Raw genomic sequence first — 20,000 nt, 5'->3', positions numbered from 1 at the left:
TGGAACATTTTTTCTCATATTTACACTCATTCACTCGCTCGCTCACTTACTCACTCACTTACTCACTCATTCACTCAGTACCCTTTAAGACTTTTCATAGTTTTTTTTGTGTCAATTTCACTGCACCCTTGAAATTTTACGTCCTTTGTGTATTTTTATTCTCTTCTTTTCACAGCTTTCCTTTCTCTCGGAGGCTTAAATCGCAAGTCCTCCGGTTTATCTTTTTTTCTACACACTTTGACTAATTTTCTTATTTTTCATCGGAAGCGACAACGACAACGACGAAGAAGACGAAGAAGACGTGTGGACTTTTCCTCTTTTTATTCTTCTACTTATTCCGTCACTTCTTTTTTCCACCTCTTTTTCTATAATTTTCATTTTTACCACCAGCGAAGACGAAGAAAGTGACGTGTTTGTTAGTGTTCCTTTCTTCATTTTCCATTACGATTTTCTCTTTTGCAACTTTTTCAAAACTTTCTAGTGACGTGTATCTGTGTTTCCCTTTCCTTCACATTCTTTTAATCCTTTTTTTTTCACTGTTCAACTTTTTAACGACGTGAATCTGTGTGTCACTTTCTTAACTTTTCTCTATGTTCTTCTCTGCACTTTTTTTTCTTTTTAATGACGTGAGTATTTGTGTCTTTTTCGTCACATTTCGTTACTTCCTTTTTAATTTTTTGCGTGTGGCTGTATATCCTTTCCTTCACATTCCTTTCCTTCACATTCCTTTCCTTCACATTCCTTTCCTAAACATTCTATTTTTAACTACGTGAGTCTTTGTGTCCGTTTCTTCACATTCCCCTCTTTTCTTTCTTAACTTTTGAACGTCTATATGCTTGTCCTTTCCTTTATAGTCCTTTACCTACTTCTCTTTTACACTTTTCCCCACATTTCTTCCCTGTGTATCTTTCCTACTGACGAATACGACGACGAAGACGAAGAAGGGGACGGGGAGGCGGACGTTCAGGAAACAAGAGAGAAACGAAAACAACACAAAGAGGAAAACTATCGGATATGTAGAGCGTCAGTTAAGATTAGCTCAGTTCAGGACGTTCCCGCTGCTGACACTAATACTGATGCTGCTGATTCTGCTGAGTCGTCTACGTCACATACACACACACACACACACACACACACACACACACACACACACACACATACACATACACACCTGCTGACTCTCACGGACTTGACTGACTCTCGCTACTGACTACACCGTCCACGCACTCACTACTCTTGGAATGTTTATGATACAAGTGTAAGTAGTAGCATTATTATATGTATATACACTGACACACATTAGTTTACATGTATAGACGGTAATGTATATATAAAACAACCAGAAACATCCCCCGCCACTCTGCTTTTATGCCACTCAGCCAACCAGTTAGTCGACCAGCCTGCCAACCAGCCAGTCATCCAACTAGCCACTCAGTTAACCAGCGATTTAGACAGTCACTCCTTCACCCAACCAGTCAGCCAGCCAGCCAGTCAGCCAGTTAGTTAACCACCCAGTCAGTTAGTGTTAGTTGACAAGCGAGCCATTTAGTCAGCCAGCCAGCCAGCCAGTTAGTCAGCCAGCCAGCTCCAAGCAACCCCAATCCTCTTCATTCTGGGTCCTTTTAGTATATTGGTTTGGGGGCTTCTTGCGTTGAGGCGTGGCTGTGATAGCGGCAGCGGGGGCAGTTATGGTGGTGGTGGTGGTGGTGATGGTGATGGTGGTGGCGGCGGCGGAGGCAGTTCGGCGGTGGTGGCGGTGGCGCAGATGGATGGGGGGGATGCGAAGGTGTGAGCAGAAGCAGGTGTGGAGCAGGTGGTTGAAGTGGGTGGTCTAGTGGAGTGGTGGAGTGAGGACGGCTACACCTCCCTCCGCCCGTTGCTGCAGGAGGGAGAAGGAGAAGAGGAGGAGGAAGAGGAGGAGCGAGGTGCCTTCTCCTCCCGCTCTGGTGCCGCTGCCTGGTTGGAGGAAAGAGAGAGAGAGAGAAGATTAGCGTTTGTATTTTATCTTCAATGGCGGTGATAGTGGTGATGATGAGTATGGTGGTTATGGTGGTGACAAAATTCATAGGAAGATTAAAAAGTAGTGTTAGTGTTAGTTGTTCGTTATTCGTATTGGCGGTGATGTGTTTTGTTTTCGGTGTTGTTGTTGTTGATGGTGGTGGTAGTGGTGGTGGTGGTGATGATGGTGGTGGTGTTTGAAAGGAGAAGAGAAAAAAGAGTATAGTGTGTGTTGGTTAGTGTTTTGATGGAGGTGGTGGTGGTGGTGACGTTTGAAGAAAAAAAAAAGAAAAAAAATGTTAGTGTTTTGTGGTGGTGGTGATGGTGGTGGTGGTGGTGGTGACGGTGGTGACGGTGGTGGTAGTGGTGACGGTGAAAATGCAGTCGAAGAGTTAACCGTTTAATCTTATTCTTCCTCTTTTTCCCTCTCGTGCTCTCTCTTTCTCTCTCAGTCAGTCAGTCAGTCAGTCAGTCAGTCAACAGTCAATCAAAGGAGAAAACAGAATAAACAAAACAGACTCCACAAACATTTACCGTGTAGCGTGTTTGCAACAATATTATTTCACGAGCGTTGTGTTCGGCGGGATGTGATAAATGTTGATCAAAGAGGAATGACAGCACTGGAGGGAATAACGAAAGACAGAGATGAAATAGAGAGAGAGAGAGAGAGAGAGAGAGAGAGAGAGAGAGAGAGAGAGAGAGAGAGAGAGAGACTACGAAATATGACAAGCGGATTATAATATATTGTCAAGAGAAACTATATATAATGATTTATTCTCTATGGGTTTGTTTGTATTTTCTCCAACGTTACATATCCATACCAAACACATCACTCCTACATCACTTCATCCTCACTGCAACATCACACGCACATATACCTCCTACCACCACTACTACCACTACAGTCTCATCTCTTCAACATCACATCACTTCATATATCACTCACTTTACACACCCTCACTACACAACACTATCACACAACATATTACAGAATAACATCACAACATACGAAAAACAATCACAGACCTAAAAAGCATCCTCACAACACACCACATCCCAACACAACACATCACCACACAATCACACATCGCACAACACATAACAACGGACAAACAATAACAAAAGACAAAAAAAAGCAACCATACACCACACCACACCACACGGCATCCCAACACAACACATCAAAGCCCCGCATCACACGGGATCACAAAACCTCACCGGGTAACAGAATCAAGCTAAATCCACCTTTGCTGTTATTTGGGCGGCTGGAGGTAATACGGAGTGAAGTGATTGACAGTATTTCATTAAAGGTCGAAATACAAGATTCTTTGTGTGAGGTGCGCGTGTGCTGGCCTTGGTGCGCGCGAAGGGAAGGGAAGGGAAAGGCTAGGAAGGGAAAGGAAGGGAAGGGAAGAGATGGGATAGGATGGGATGGGAAGGGAAGGGAAAGGAAAGGGAAGGCATGGAAAGGGAAGGGTAGAGAAGGGGAAGGGAAGGAAAGGGAAGGTTTGGAAGGGAAGAGAAGGAAAAGGAAGAAAAAAAAGAAATGAAGGAAAGGGAAGAGCAGCGGAAGAAGAAACGGAAAGGGAAGAAAAGGAAAGCAAAGGAAAATATAAAAAAAGCATGGAGGGCAAGGGACGTACAAATAGAAAGGATTTGGCAGGAAGGAGGGAAGTAAAGGAAGGAGAGAAGGAAGGAAGGGAAGGTTAGGGAGAGAGAGAGAGAGAGAGAGAGAGAGAGAGAGAGAGAGAGAGAGAGAGAGAGAGAGAGAGAGAGAGAGAGAGAGAGAGAGAGAGAGAGAGAGAGAGAGAGAGAGAGAGAGAGAGAGAGAGAGAGAGAGAGATTAATATATGTGTCTGTCTTCCTCTATCTATTTCTTACACTGTCTCTCACTACCTGTCTATCAGTTATATCTCTATCAATCTATCTATCTATACCAAACCATCTATCTAGCAATCTATCTATCTGGATCTATTCAACATATTCATGGCGTGTTATTCTCTAGTGTTGCTGACGGATAATGTTGAAACTGTATCACAAGAAGCAGGACATCGATAGACATGTTAGGAAATCACTCGTATATAATTTATGATGGCGAAGGACTGACAAAACGTGATTGTGCATGAAGCTTCAATGTGTGTGTGTGTGTGTGTGTGTGTGTGTGTGTGTGTGTGTGTGTGTGTGTGTGCGTGTGCGTGTGTGTGTGTGTGTTTGGTAATTCAAGTAATAAAGAGTCAAGGATATCATGGAGTTAGGTGACATGAGATGAGGTGAGGTGAGGTGAGCGGAGGTGAGCTGAGGGAACAAACACCGCGTTATAAATAGGCTTGTTGTTGATAGTGTTTTGGTGTTTCGTGTTTTTATCAGCGAATGACAGTTTTCATTAAAGTTTGTGTGCGCGGGAACGTGTGTGTGTGTGTGTGTGTGTGTGTGTGTGTGTGTGTGTATGTGTGTGCGTGTGAAAGCAATATCCGGGCATCATCGAATTTTTAATGCATCCTCTCGCGTGTTTTTTTTTCTCTCACCAATTCTTTTTTGATATTCATTGGAAATAACAGTGGCGATTTTTCTTTAATTTCCCTCCATTTTATTTTCTCTCCTCTATTTGCAGTTCATCGAGGCGCCAACGAAATCCATTTTAATCCTATACATATATTATCCTTTCGTCTCTGCAGGTCACACAGTTATTTTATATATATTTCCATCGTGGCTTTTTTCTTAATTAATCATCAATACAAAGTCGGCCTTGATTACCAGGTAGTTTGAGAGCAATAATTTTCACCTGTCGAATTGGATTATCGTAATTTTTCGTCCGCCATGATAATTGATCTGCTATAATTCATCAATCATGTCGCATTATGTGTACTTAATCAGATTTTGAGGTCACGCTTTATTCCATTCCATTTGCATTTGAGTCGTTACGTATCACAGTTCGTCATGCAATACACTATCTATACACGCGATACAGTTTCACGCCTGTTCTCTTTTTACCACATTCTGTCCATTGACTTTAATAATATTTTTTCCCATTAGTTAAACATCTGTGTCAAAGGTTGGTATTCTCAGAGGCTTCCACTTCTCAGATCAGTTATTTTCAAAGGCCAAACAGGAGATCAGTCGGGTTCTCATGCGTGTTTTCTTAGCTTCATGGTATAGAGGAAGGGTCAAACTACCACTAGGGTCATTAAGCTACCCCTGAAAATCCCCAAAACTCCTACAAAAACCGTGACAAATATGTGTGCCTGGGCGCTGTAATGATTTTAACGTTCATGGTGGAGAAGAAGGGTCAAACTACCACCGGGGTCATTAAACTACTCCTGGAAATGCCCAAAACTCCCACAAAAACCGTGACAAATATATGTACGTGGGCGCTGTATTGATTTTAACGTTCATAGTGGAGAAGAAGGGTCAAACTACCACGGGGGTCATTAAACTACCCCTGGAAATACCTTAAAACTCCAACGAAAACCCTGTTAACTATGTGTGCTCTGGCGCCGAGATTTCTTTTTCAGCATTTGGCCCAAAGTCTTTTATTTTAACACCGAAAGGCATTTAATCGCACAAAACAGCCTTGAGGGGGATCCAGTACTTCTTGGCGGCGGCGGTGACTCGACTCCACAAGAACCCAGGCATAGAGGGTGAGGGAGAGCGTCGTTAGGGGCTGAGAATAAATTACGGACACCATAACGAAGGAAGCTTATACGTGCAGAAGGGTAGGGAGGAAGGGAGGGGAGGAGAGAGGGAAGGAGGGAAGGAGAGGTCGGAGGGAAGGTATAGAACGCAATGGGGAGGAGGAAGGATACGAAAGGAGGAGGGGAGCGACAGCGAAAGTGGAATAAAGGAAGGAAGAGGAGAAGAGGACAGAGGAAGTGGGTTCGGGGGGAAGGTAGGATGCAAGGGTGAGTAGGAAGGATCGGGACGAAGGAAGGGAGCGACGGTGAAAGTGAAGGAAAGGTAGAAGAAGGGGAAAGAAGAAGACAGAGGAAACGGATGGAGGGAGTGTAGAAAGTAAGGGGAGGAGGGTACGAAAGGGAGAATGGAGAGAAGGGAGAAAGTGTAGTAAGAGCTGAAAGAAGGGAGAGAAGGGAAGGATGAAGGGAGGGAATACACGGAAAGTAGAAATCAAGAGGGAGATGGAAGGTTACGAAAGGAGGAAGAGGGCAGAAAGTGGAGTAAGGGGAAAAGGGAAGGAGAGAAGAGGACAAAGGGAGTAGAGGGAAGGAAGGGAGAAAGACAGAAGAGGAGGATAGGAAAGAAGAAAGGGAGTGTGCGGAAAGTGATGAGGGCAAAAGGATGGGAGAAAAGAAGAGGATAAATGAAGTGAGTGGAAGGGAAGTAGAAAGTAAATGGAGAAAGATAGGAAAGAAGGAAAGGAGAGAGGGCAAAAGTGGAGTAAGAGCAGAAAGAAGGAAGAGAAAAGTAGGATAAAGGGAGGGAATAGAAAGGGGTTTGAGAGGAAGGAAAGAAGAGAAGGATGGGAAGGTAAGAGAGAAGGAATGAAACGTTGACAAGTTAGGAGGAAGGAGGAGAAGGCAGTAAGTGTATGAGGGAGAGGAGGGAAGAAAGGAAGGAAAGAAACAGGAAAGAATGCAAAAGAAAGGGAAGAAAGACAGAAAATAAGAAACTAAAGGTAGGAAGGAAAAAGGGAAAAGAGGTAAAAGTAAACGGAAAGAAATAAAGAGGAAGGCAAAAGGCGCAGAAGGGAGGAAGAAAAAGAAAAAAAAATGGATGAAACGAGAAACAGACGGAAATATGGAAAAAATGGAAGAAAGAAAGGAAGCAAAAGGTAGGAAATAAAAGTGGGAGCAAGGATAAATGTGCAAAAAGGAAACAAGCAAGTAAGGAAAGAAGGAAAGAGAGGAAGGGTAGTGAAGGAAATCGAGGAGGTGGACGCTTGGGAAAGAAGAAGGGGAAGAGGGAGGAGGTAAGGATGTCAGGAAGAAGGGAAGAGGAGGGGAGGAAGTGGTGTGTGCGTGTGTGTGTGTGTGTGTGTGTGTGTGTGTGTGTGTGTGTGTGTGTGTGTGTGTATAACTTGCAAAGGTTAACTGGAGCTGCGAAGAGATGGGTTGTCTGTAGAGGTGTGTGTGTGTGTGTGTGTGTGTGTGTGTGTGCTAAGTATAAAGCGAATAAAACCGTGTATTTAAAGACCTGTGTATGAATTTAGGTGCGATGCGTAAATGTGAAGAAAGAAAATATCAAAACTAAAATATGTTCGTAGAAGAGGACAAAATAAATATACAGAGACAAGTAGTACGTAGATAAGGAGACAAGACACGCACGGAGTAGGCAAAAAACAAAAAAACAAAAAAACAAAAAAAAACAATATAATTGAAAAAGAAAAAAGAAAAGAAAAGGGAAATAAACTAACGTGACAAGGATAGAACAGGAATAGACAACAACAACAACAACAACAACAACAACAACAACAAACCACCACTCTGACATTTACGAAAATCTAAAAAAACAAAACAAACAACAAAGTGAGGAAATTTTGAAGTAATTCCTGGAAAGCCACAGAGGAAAGAGAGAGAGAGTAAAATAAATCTCACAATAAAGGTAGTGAAAGGAAATATGAGAGAGAGAGAGAGAGAGAGAGATATGACAGGACGTGAATAAGATATATCAGCGGGGGTGAAAAAATTGTTGGAGGAGGAGGAGGAGGAGGAGGAGAAGGAGGAGGAGGAGGAGGAGGAGGAGGAGGAGGAGGTAAAGAGGAAGAGACAACACCACCAACAACCCAACACAACACAAAACACACACACACACACACACAACACAAATTCACTAAAAACTATCAACACCACAACAACACACAACACAATACTAACTCACCCAACAGCCCAACACGTCACCTCAACACAACACGACCCTTAACACTAACCCACAAAGAACACAAAACAACCACAACACAATCCTTCCAACACCATAACACAACACTATCACATCCCCTTTCCTCCCTCCAACTCCCTCAACACACCAACACCAGCACCACACCACCCAGCCCGCCACTCACTATAGGGGTAGTAGCGCCTCTCCTTGGCTTGGGTCTGCGGCAGGAAGCCAGTCTCGATCACGGACGTTTCTTGGGACTGGAAGTAGACGGTGGCGATCTTGGCGACGCACTTGAGCCGCATCTCGCCGTGTGGGAAATGGCTGCGAGATGTGACGAAGGACAGGCCCAGCACCGCCGTCTCCAGCCCGTCAGGTTCTCGCTGGGGTGCGTACCGCTTCAGGAAGTGTTGCTGTACCTGTGGGAGGAGACGAAGGGCATGAGAGAGAGATAAATAGATAGATTAAAGCCAGTATCCATAAACATATCGCCGCCCAAGCACACATATTTGACAAGACTTTCGTAGGAGTTTTGGCTATTTCCAGGGATAGTTCTATGACCCAGATGGTAGTTTGATCCTTTCTCTGTACCATGAACCTAAAACATTTCCCTCATGCCGATTGATCTCCTTTTCGGCCTTTGGAAATAGTTGATGTGAGAGGCGGAAGCGACTTAGAACCGACCTAAACCTAAGTGGGTGAGAATGAGACAAGTGAGTGAGATGGGTTTATGGGTAGACTGAACGAGAGAGAGATATTGAAGAGTGGGTGAAATTGAGTGTTACTGAGGTGAGTTTAAGGGTGTAGCTGTATTAGGTTGATGGGTGACGGGAGAAGGGAGGGCATAAGAGAGGGAATGGGTTAGGGTGTTCCAGCTAAATACTTAATACCGTAGAGAGGCTTGAGTGGGGTGGGTGAGAGGGTGAAACTGTAGTAGATGCAGGGAAGGGAGAGAAAATTGATGTGATTAGGAAGAGAGGGAGGGAATACGGAGGGAGTGGATGAGTCTGTGGCGGGTGTAAGTGCAGAAATGGAGAAAAGAGAGAGAGAGGGGGAGAAAGAGATGGAGGTGGGCAATGCAATGAGGGCGAAGCTGTAGTTGGAAGCAAAGAAAGGAAAAAAAGGAGGGGCAATTAGGGTGTGAGGGGAAAAAAGAAAAGGACTGTATAAAGAGGAAAAGAGAGGGGAAAGGAGTGGGGGTAAGTGAGGAAGCTGGCATGAAAGGGACGGAAAAATAGCGAAAGGGATTGCAAGTTGTATAATGGGTCATGATGAGTAAAAATATAGAGATGAAGAAAATACGTGATTGAGGGATGAAGAAATATGATGTGGAAGATAAAAGAAAGGGGAAAGGAGAAAGAGTGCTATGGGTGAAGAGAGAGAGAGTGAGTGGATGAAGGTGTGTGTAGTATAGACAGAGAGTGGAATAAATAGGTGAGTGAGGAGAGTGAGGTCATGACGAATGGAATGGAGGACGGGACGTATGGAAATTAAAGTGGAATGAAAGGAGAAAAAAGAAGGTAGTGAGTGTGCAAAATGGAGCTAAAAGTGAAGATGTGTGGGTTGAGGTGCATGAAAGTGTATAGGAAGGGGGTGGAGAGTGTGTGGGGGAGGGTGTGATAGTGAGTGAAGGCGTAGGAGGAAGGGAAAAAAGTAAACTTGTTAGCCTGGAAAGGAATGGAAATAAGAGAGTACATATTGGGCGTCACTAAGGTGGGTTAAAGTGTAAAAAAAAAAAAGAATAAAGTGAGTGAAGTGAGAAAAAGGTAAAGCGATAGTAGATGAAAGGGAATGGAAATGACGGAGTAATGGATGAGGCTGAGGTAGGTAACGGTGTAAAAAAAGGAAGAGAGAAATGAGTGAGGGGAGAAAGGCGAAGCGATAGTAGATGGAGGGATGGGAGGGAAAGGACTGAAGGTGGTTAGGCTGTGAAGGAATGGGAATGCGAGAGTACTGGGTGAATCATAGGTGTGGAAAAGTGTCAAAAAAAAATGAGGAAAGTGAGTGAGGGGAGAAAAGGTGGAGCGAAAGTAGATGGAAGGGAGGAAGGGAAAGGACTGAAGGTGGTTAGGCTGTGAAGGAATGGGAATGCGAGAGTACTGGGTGAATCTTAGGTGTGGAAAAGTGTAAAAAAGATGAGGAAAGTGAGTGAGGGGAGAAAAGGTGGAGCGATAGTAGATGGAAGGGTGGGAGGGAAAGGACTGAAGGTGGTTAGGCTGTGAAGGAAAGGGAATGCAAGAGTACTGGTTGAATCTTAGGTGTGGAAAAGTGTAAAAAAGATGAGGAAAGTGAGTGAGGGGAGAAAAGGTGGAGCGAAAGTAGATGGAAGGGTGGGAGGGAAAGAATTAGAGTCAGGCTGTGAAGGAATGAAAATGAGAGAATACAGGACGAGGCAATAGTGAAGTAAAAATAAAAAGAAGAAGAGGAAAGTGAGAAATGTGGGAAAAGGTGGAGTGATAGTAGACGAAAGGGAGAAGAGGGATGAAGTGAGGATGGTTTGGGTGTGAGGGAGGGAAAGAAAGAATAGGAGGAAGCATTTTTTTTTTTAGACAGAAGAATACTGAGAAAGGGGATGAAGTGAAGATGGTTTGGGTGTGAGGGAAGGAAAGGAAGATTAGGAGGAAAGCTTTTTTTTTTGTGTAGACAGAAGAATACCGCGCAAAGTTTGAGATGCAGATTAAAAACAAAAGAAAACAAACTCGTTGGTCTTACTTTTTTTTTTATTTCCATACTTAGCTGCGATTTATTTTATCTTCAAACTTTGCCATCATAAAAATTGTCCTTCGTTCCCTTCCTCTTCCCCTCCCTTCCTTCTTTCCCGTCCACCTCCCTTCCCTCCCTCCTTTCACATAACTCCTTTCCTTTGTCCTTCTTCGCCTCTTATCATACTTCCGCCTATCTTCCTCCCTCCTCTCTTCTTCTTCCTGTCTTCCTCTCCACCCTTTCCTCCTGATTACCTTCCCCCTCTTCCCCTTTCTAACTCAATTCCTTAGTCTTTCCTTCTCTTTCGTTCTCTGCTTCCTGTGTGTCTATTTCCTCTCCATCTATTCCTCCATGCCTCCATTTTTCTCTCCATCCCTCCATCTTTCCCTCCATCCCTCCACTTTTCCCTCTGTCACTCTGTCTTTCTCTCCATCCCTCCACTTTGCCGTCTCTTTCTCCCTTTCGCCTTCCTTCCTTCCTTCCTTCTGTAAGTCTACTTAGAGCACAGAATTTTTTTTTTACCTTTGCTCTCTCTCTCTCTCTCTCTCTCTCTCTCTCTCTCTCTCTCTCTCTCTCTCTCTCTCTCTCTCTCTCTCTCTCTCTCTCTCTCTCTCTCTCTCTCTCTCTCTCAAACATAATCTCACCGTATCCTTCGTATAACTTATTCTCTTTGCCCACCTTTACTTTGTATATTTTAAGAGGAGGGGGAAAAGGGGAGGGGGGGAGGGGAGGAGGTAGGGGAAGAGGGGAGGGGTCGAGGGGAGGAGGTAGGGGAAGAGAGGATGGGGGGAGGGGACGTTTAATCGTTTTTAATACTGTAAAGAGATTTTGGTCTCCACTCAAAGGACTTTTAAATGCCCTAAAGAGAAAGCAAAAAATGGTATAGTGTGTGTCGTTGGTGGCGTAATGAATATTGTAGTGCCCTTTCTTGTTTGTGTGTGTGTGTGCGTGTGTGTGTGTGTGTGTGTGTGTGTGTGTGTGTGTGTGTGTGTGTGTGTGTGTGTGTGTGTGTATTATCCTCTTTCTTCTCCATTCCTTAACGTTTCCATTACTTTCCCTTCCTTTCCATTTCTTGCTTTTGCATTCTAATTCCTTTTTTGCCTCTCCATCCCGTCCGTTCCCCTACCTCTCCTTCCCATCCTTTCCCTTCCCTTGCTTTTCTGTCTCTTTCCTTTTCCTTCTTTACCTTCCATTTCCTTCCCTTCTCTTTCCTTCCCTTTCCATGCCTTCTCTTTCCTTTCCTTCCCTTTCCTTTCCTTCTCTTCCCTTTCCTTCTCTTCCCTTCCCTTCCCTTCCCTTCCCTTCCTCTCCCATCCCATCCCTTTTCTAACCTTTCCTTCCCTTCTCTTCCTTTTCCATTCCTTCCCTTTCTTATCTTCGTTTCCTTCCCTTCCCTTCACTTCCCTTCCCTTCCCTTCCATTCCCTTCCCTTTCCTTCCCTTCCCATCCCATCCCATCCAATCCCATCCCATCTCATCCCATCCCATTCCATTCCATTCCATTCCATCCCATTCCATTCCATCCCTTTCCATCCCATCCCTTCTCTTCCTTTCTCTTCCCTTTTCATTCCGTTCCTTTCCTTCCCATCCCATCTCATCACATCCCTTCCCATCACATCTTTTCCCTTTCCTTCCCTTCCACTTCATTCCCATCATATCCCTTTCCTTTCCATCCCATCCCTTCCCTTCCCTACCCTTCTCTTCCCTTCTCGTTGATGACTCAGCTGACGAACATTTTTGCGTCATTTACCATATTTTGAGTGAGTCTCCCCTTACTTGACTTAGCTCCTACCCTCTTGTGATTAAGCTTTCTCTCTCTCTCTCTCTCTCTCTCTCATTCATTCGTCTCTGTTTTTTTTTTCTCTCTTGTTTGCCAACACTCTCTCTCTCTCTCTCTCTCTCTCTCTCTCTCTCTCTCTCTCTCTCTCTCTCTCTCTCTCTCTCTCTCTCTCTCTCTCTCTCTCTCTCTCTCTCTCTCTCTCTCTCTCTCTCTCTCTCTCTCTCTCTCTCTCTCTCTCTCTCTCTCTCCATTATCATCTGCATCCCGGCTATCCTTCGTTACTCTCCCTCTCTCTCTCTCTCTCTCTCTCTCTCTCTCTCTCTCTCTCTCTCTCTCTCTCTCTCTCTCTCTCTCTCTCTCTCTCTCTCTCTCTCCTACTTCCTCTCCTGCCTTTTTATTTCTGCTCTTATTCTGCTTTCTCTTGCTATTGCTACATTTCTTTATCTTCCTTATTTTTCCTATTTTTTTTTTGCTTCCATGTATCTTCTTTCCCTTACTTTCCCTTCCCACTTTGTCTCTACCTCCTCCTCCACTTTTTCCTCTTCCTTTCTATTGCTGTTGTTGCTTTCGTTGTGTTAATCCTGCATGCTTTCCTTATCTGTGACTATGTTTTCCTTTAATATTTTTTTCCTTGTCCTCTTGCTGCTATTCTCTTTGTCTTTCTATTTTCATTCCTGTTTCTTACTTGTATTGGTTTGTTTTTAGTTCTTTCATATTCCACTTTATTCCATCTCCTTTCTTTCTTTTCCTCTTCCTCTTGATTCCATATTTTTTTTCGTCTTGTTGTTTCTTACTCCTGTTCCTTCTGTCATTCTCTTTGTTTGTCTATTTTCCTTCCTGTTTCTTATTTGTATCGGTTTGGTTTTTGTTCTTTCACATTCCACTTTATTCCATCTCCTTTCTTCCATCTTACTCCTGCTCATCTGTTATTCTCTTCGTATTTTCCTTCCTGTTTCTTACTTGCATTGCTTTCTTTTCACTGCTTTCATCTGCTTTCTACCATCTCCTCCCTTCTTTCATTCCCTCTTTCTTCTGGTCCCACTTTTCTTTTTCTTCTGCTTTTATCTTATTCCTGTTCATCTTCTATTCTCTTTGTCTGTATTTTCTTCTTTGTGTCTTACTTGTATTGGTGTGCTTTTTACTTTCATCTTCTACTTTCTACCATATCCTCCTTTCTTCCCCTCTTTCTCCTTTCCTTCCATCTTCCTTCTTTCTTCCCCATCTTCCTCCTTTCTTCCACATCTTCCTTCTTTCTTCCCCATCTTCCTCCTTTCTTCCCCATCTTCCTCCTTTCTTTACCATCTCATCCCTTCTTTCCCATCTTCCTCCTTTCTTCCCCATCTTCCTCCTTTCTTTACCATCTCATCTCTTCTTCCCCATCTCATCCCTTCTTCCCCATCTTCCTCCTTTCTTCCACATCTTCCTCCTTTCTTCCACATCTTCCTCCTTTCTTCCACATCTCCCTCCTTTCTTTCCCATCTCATCCCTTCTTCCCCATCTTCCTCCTTTCTTCCCCTCTTCCTCCTGGTTCCACTTTTCTTTTTCTATTTATCTCGTCCACATACATTTCCTTCTCCGCCTCTGATTTGTATATTTTCGCTGCTTTCCTCTTCCTCACTTTACGTATCCACCTGACTCTCCCTCCTCCTCCTCATTCCTTCGCCCTGCTTTTCTCTTTCTCTTCGTGCGCTCGCCAAGGGGTTCAGGGAGCGGCAGCGAAGTGTTATTGCAGATTGTGTCCCTGGCGTGTGTTGTGTTTTTATTCATTCTCTCTCTCTCTCTCTCTCTCTCTCTCTCTCTCTCTCTCTCTCTCTCTCTCTCTCTCTCTCTCTCTCTCTCTCTCTCTCTCTCTCTCTCTCTCTCTCTCTCTCTCTCTCTCTCTCTCTCTCTCTCTCTCTCTCTCTCTCTCTCTCTCTCTCTCTCGTATATTCACACATACACAAATGGATGCAAATTATTTTTCTTCGTTTACTTTCTATTCGTATTCTCCGTCTCGTCCTTCCTCTTATATCTCCTCCTCCTCCTCCTCCTCCTCCTCGTATTCCTAACTAACTCGTAGCATAACTTCTACACATTGCTTCTCTCAATTCATCTACAAGCCTAATAGTTTCTTTTTTTTCTTCCTATGTAGCCTATGTATCACTCCTCCTCCTACTCCTCCACTCCTCCTCTTCCTCCGCCGCCTACGCCTCCTCTGCTCCTCCTACTCCTCCGCCTCCTCCTCTTCATCTTCCTACTGGCAGCGGCTGGGTCCCCATTCATTCCACTCACTTGATAAAACATCCCATTTGATATTTTATTCAGAGCAAGAGTCGCTCCATCTGTCTCTATACGTCACGCGCCTCCTCCCTGTCCTCTACGCGTATCTCTGTCCCTAGCGCCCCCCCCCCCCCCCCACCTTCTCTCTCTCTCTCTCTCTCTCTCTCTCTCTCTCTCTCTCTCTCTCTCTCTCTCTCTCTCTCTCTCTCTCTTAAGCTTTCATTAATTTCATCTCGTTCTTCTCATTCTTCCACATTATTCCTTTTTCCTCTTCTTCCTCCTTCTCCTTCTCCTCCTCCTCTCACTGTTTTCTGCTCTCCTCTCTCCCTATTCATTTTCTGTGCCTTACATGTTTCTTTCTTGTGGTTTACATGTATATTCTTCCCTCCCTTTTTATTTATCCCCTTTTCTCTCCCTGTTTCATATCAATTTTCTTCTTCCCTCCATCTTTTTACATCTTTATCCTCGTCTTCTCCTTTCTTTGTGTTCGTTTTGTCTTCTTCTCTGTCTTGATATTTCACTGGTCTCCTTTTTGCTATTTCTTTCCATCTCTTCGTTTTTCCCTTTCTCTTTTCTTTTTCCTCTCGTCCATCCATGTATCCTTCCAGTAACTCTTTTTCCTCCTCCTCTTTTCCTCTTCTCCTCTTCCTTTCCTCTTTCCTTCGTCTCCTCCGTTGTCTCTACACGTCTTATGTCCTTTTTTCCTCTTCTTTATGTCTCTTTAATTTAATTTTATATACTTTCCCTTTTATCCTTCCTCCTATTTTTCCCGGTTTTCTCTCTTGTCCTATTTTTCCTGTTCTCTTTTCCTCTCCCCCCTCTTACTCTACTACATCAATACTTCACATTCCTGACCTCTCTCTCTCTCTCTCTCTCTCTCTCTCTCTCTCTCTCTCTCTCTCTCTCTCTCTCTCTCTCTCTCTCTCTCTCTCTCTCTCTCTCTCTCTCTCTCTCTCTCTCTCTCTCTCTCTCTCTCTCTCTCTCTCTCTCTCTCTCTCTCTCTCTCTCTCTCTCTCTCTCTCTCTCTCTCTCTCTCTCTCTCTCTCTCTCTCTCTCTCTCTCTCTCTCTCTCTCTCTCTCTCTCTCTCTCTCTCTCTCTCTCTCTCTCTCTCTCTCTCTCTCTCTCTCTCTCTCTCCTGCTTCCTTAATCATTCTCTCTACCTTGGTTCTCCTGTCTTCTTCCTCATCCTCTTCTGATCCTTTCATGTTTCCTCTCCCTTCTTCCTTCTTCCTCTGCCTCTAAAAGCTTTATGTGTGTGTGTCTTTCACGTCCTTCGCCTTTGCCTTCCTTACTTTCTACTCCCTTCTCTTCTCCCGTTTTTTCCATTTATATATGTATCAGAGTCTTCCCAATCTCCCACTATCTTTGTTTCCTTTTTTTTTCGTTCTTGTCCTCGTCCTCTTTTTTTTCCTCCATTCAGTGATCCTTTTCCATCTTCCAAGTCCAAGTCTTCATTCTTATTTTCATCCTTCACTTTCCTCTTCCTCCTTTTCCTAATCCATTATACTTGACAACTTTCTTTCCCCCTATTCCTCAATCCCTTTCCTCATCCCCATCATACCACATGTTCCTTTCCCTGTCTTCTATTTCATCTCTTCCCCCTTCCCTGGTTTCATTTTCCTCTCCTGCCTAATTTCCCATCTTCTTTCTCCGTTGTCTGTCTCCTTTATAATATCTAATTTCGCCCCCTTCTTCTCTTTTCATTGTCTATACTCCATCCCGATTATTCTATTCCTCAATCTCTTTTTCTTTTATGATGCTCTTTTCTATCTTACGCATAAAAAAAAACAATTTGAGATACTTCGTCGTTTTCTGTCTGTTTGTTTCTCTGTCTTCCTTTCATTCAGTATCTCTATGATGTACTCTTTACAGTCTTGTATGTACCTGGTAGAATGCTCTCTCTGTGTGTTATTGTTATGCGTGTTTATTTCGTGTTGGCGTTTATTGAAGTTACTAAAGAGAAACAAACGTCGGCCGCATTGTTGGCGAAGCTCTTGTGTTGCTGTGTTTGAAGTCCCTCCTTTGGAACGGTCTTATTGATGCCTTAAATACTAGCGATTGGAAACCATTGAAGGGAGATGTACACACGCACGCACGCACGCACGCACGCACACACACACACACACACACACACACACACACACACACACACACACACACACACACACACACACACAGCTGTTTTTTCCGCTGACTAGGAGTCGTTACTGTCCCCCCATGAGCAAAGGGGATGGGTGTGTGGTGTGTGAGGTCCTGGCAGTACCCAGAGATTGACTAATGAGCCTTACTCTAGACGGGAGGGTACTTGTTGGTGATTGCCAATCCAGCTCTTGATCAAGTCGTGGTGAAATACACACACATACACACACACACTTGGCAAATTTAAAAGGACTCCATTCATTCCTCTTCTGTTTTTTGCCCTTAACCATATTTTATCTCTTATTTTCTTGCTGTTTATTCTCCTCCTCCTCCTCCTCCTCCTCCTCCTCTAATACCGCCTCAGAGCTCATCGGGCCAATTCCAAGCCGTTGTTCTCATAAATAAGGAGAAAAATAAATAAAAGATAATATATGTTTCCTGACAGACAAAAACGGTGTCCTGACTCAGGACACTAGATACAGGTTTTGAATCCTAAGCAGGAACTTGACGTTTGTGTTCACGGTCGAAAACACGGAATCTTCTCCCTAGGGTCCAGCCCTGCTTAAAGAGATTGGACGCTGATATAAATTGAGAAAAATCTAAGCAAAAAAATGTTTCGATAAAATTTATTCATGAAAGTCAAAAGAACTCGACAGTCCATCCTCGAGGTAGTTAAAAGCACTAAAACAGCAACTACTTTAGTCATTCACCAGCATCTTCAAAGATCAGTGCAAGTGAAAAGTTTTCGAGACTGGGAACCGAAAAACATTACACTGATTTTGAAGAAAGTGTATTAGAGAAGTCATAAACTAGGGGCCCATGGTGCACGAGCCGGACACCAGTGAGAGGCAAGATCTTGGAGGAAATTATTGGAGACAAAGTTGTCAAGTGTAATTAAGAAATAAGCGCTCCTGCCTAACTAGAAAGCATTTAGGAAAGTTTAGATAACCACACTCCTTGTAATGTTATATATCTAGATTTCTCGACAGCCTTTAATAAGGTGTAACACGGACGTCTTTGAAGCTACAGTCAGCTGCATGGTGTAGGAAACAATTCGCATGCCTGCATGAGAGATGGTGTTAGAAAAATACGAATCTTACTCGGAGGAAAAGCCTCCAAATAGTTCCCTGTCTTTTTTTTTTTTATAGTATAGTACTTCATGGCTCAGTGGTGGGACAAATTATTTATCATATACAAAAACGAAATCCTACTGAAATCTGCGAAAACAATAACCTCATTCAAGAACGCGTTGACTGTTACTTCGTGGCGACACAAGTAGATTAATCATTCCTATACAATTATGAAGTTATTTAATTTGTTCTGCGGATCTCTCTCTCTCTCTCTCTCTCTCTCTCTCTCTCTCTCTCTCTCTCTCTCTCTCTCTCTCTCTCTCTCTCTCTCTCTCTCTCTCTCTCTCTCTCTCTCTCTCTCTCTCTCTCTCTCTCTCTCTCTCTCTCTCTCTCTCTCTCTCTCTCTCTCTCTCTCTCTCTCTCTCTGTCTCTCTCTCTCTCTCTCTCTCTCTCTCTCTCTCTCTCTCTCTCTCTCTCTCTCTCTCTCTCTCTCTCTCTCTCTCTCTCTCTCTCTCTCTCTCTCTCTCAGGTGATCAGCTCTTCTTCAAAAGTTCAATCATCTCTTTGTTGCTTTAAAGTTGTATAGCCGTGGCCTTGAGTCCTCCTCCTCCTCCTCCTCCTCCTCCTCTTCCTCCTCCTCCTCCTCCTCCTCTTCTTCTTTTCATTTTGTTCCTCTCTCCTTTTTCCTTTTATCACCTTCATACCTCTTCTTCTTTTCCTTCCCCCACCATCCTCCATCCCTCACTTACTCCTCTTTCTTCTTCAAAATTTCCTCGTTTGCTCCAGTATGCTTGTTCTTCTTATCTTCCTGAACCTCCTCTTCCCCTCCTGCTTCTTCGCGTCCTCCCTCCTCTTGCTCCCCTTGCTCCTCCTCTTCCTTCTCCTCCTTCACCTCCCTCTGCTCCTCCTGCCATTCATCCATCTTTATCGGCTGTCTCCTTTGATTATTATGGACGTACGACAAGCGTATGGTTCAGACGGTAGACGCATCGAGGCCGCGTAGACGGATGGGCTTAGAAGGGGCGAGATGGATGGAGACGGATGACGGGGTGGAGGGCGGGCAATGGAGACGGATGGATGGAAGGAGGGAGGTGGAGAAGGAGCTACGGAGGGCAAGAGGGAGGAAAAGTGAATTAATGGACGTATGGGATGAAGGGATATGAATGAGGGGAAGGAAAGGGTGAGGGCATACACAATGTTGTGTGTGAATGGAAGATTTACATAGATTCGCATGGATGTTCAGACCAAACAGACCCTATGGTGCACACTATTTTTTTTTTCACATCTTCGCCTGAGGCGCCGGTAGGCTTATTATTTGGAGGGGCCTGATGGTATGGTCCATGCCCGTTGTGGCGCAGGCCAGTGTTTATAGTGGCGCTATCTTGCATTGGCTCTTGCTGCCCTCCCGGAGCTCATCTTTAATCCTAGAATATAGAGTCCGGGTTGATAGGTGGTCTTCTGGACAGCATGTCACTCGGCGGGGTTGAAAAATCCCAGTTTGGTGGCACCGGGCGGGGATTAAACTCGCGTCGTCCCGAACGCGGCGCCGTCACGCTCTCCACTCAGCCATCGCCTCCCCAGATTAGTGGTCTGTCCCTTAATTTTTTGCGGAAGGACGCCAAACGACCTCCACCACGCTGCGTCCTTGCCTCAGTGAATATTTGGGTGAAAAAATATTTGTTGTAATCTGATTATATTTGATTACACTTAAGTTGTGTGCCGTTATTCATCGTTCACGACGTATCATCGTATATAAACAATGTTTATCATTCTGCATGGGTAAAATCATGGCATTCGATCAGTTATCCACAGAGTCGGCGTTTCTCGAGAGCGAACACGTTCAAACATAGCTGCGAGGTTTGTTGCGTAAAGAAAGGATAATCTTGGACGCTCTACCTTGAACACCTTATATAGCAATGTCCTTCACATGGGAAGGAGACCAAAACTGTGCCGCGCACTGACTAACTTTTGTGCAGCGATAGTATTTGCTAAAGAATAAGGAGTTTTTTTTCTTCTTAATGAAATCCAACATTCTGTTTGCTATATTCCCTGCCAAACAACGTTCTTGGGAAAGTTCAAGTTGTGAGGCGCTTACAGAACCAATATCCTTGACATACTGTACGCTATTAAGTTTCATCACACATTTCATCATCAACGTCCTTCTCTTACTCTCCCCTTGAATCTGACGCTTATCAGTGTTAAAGGGCATCTCCCATTTCTAA

At 44.0% G+C, this 20,000-nt stretch overlaps 1 protein-coding gene across 1 annotated transcript in view; it reads right to left on the bottom strand.

The window, feature by feature from the left end:
* LOC126998425 (cell adhesion molecule 1-like) overlaps positions 1-20,000 on the bottom strand; it is a 143,512-nt gene that overhangs the window by 3,184 nt on the left and 120,328 nt on the right. Inside the window, exons 5-6 of the mRNA XM_050860092.1 lie at positions 8,012-8,246; positions 1-1,956 (exon numbers count right to left, since the gene is read on the bottom strand). The exon at positions 1-1,956 is cut by the window's left edge and continues 3,184 nt beyond it. Of these exons, the coding sequence (XP_050716049.1) occupies positions 1,832-1,956; positions 8,012-8,246 (360 nt within the window). The 3' untranslated portion in view covers positions 1-1,831. The remainder of the gene's footprint in view (positions 1,957-8,011; positions 8,247-20,000) is intronic.

Source organism: Eriocheir sinensis, chromosome 14 (genome assembly GCF_024679095.1).
Source record: "Eriocheir sinensis breed Jianghai 21 chromosome 14, ASM2467909v1, whole genome shotgun sequence".
In the NCBI taxonomy this organism is placed as follows: domain Eukaryota; kingdom Metazoa; phylum Arthropoda; class Malacostraca; order Decapoda; family Varunidae; genus Eriocheir; species Eriocheir sinensis.
Note: the sequence above shows the minus strand (reverse complement) of the source record. Positions and strands in the feature narration are given on the sequence as shown.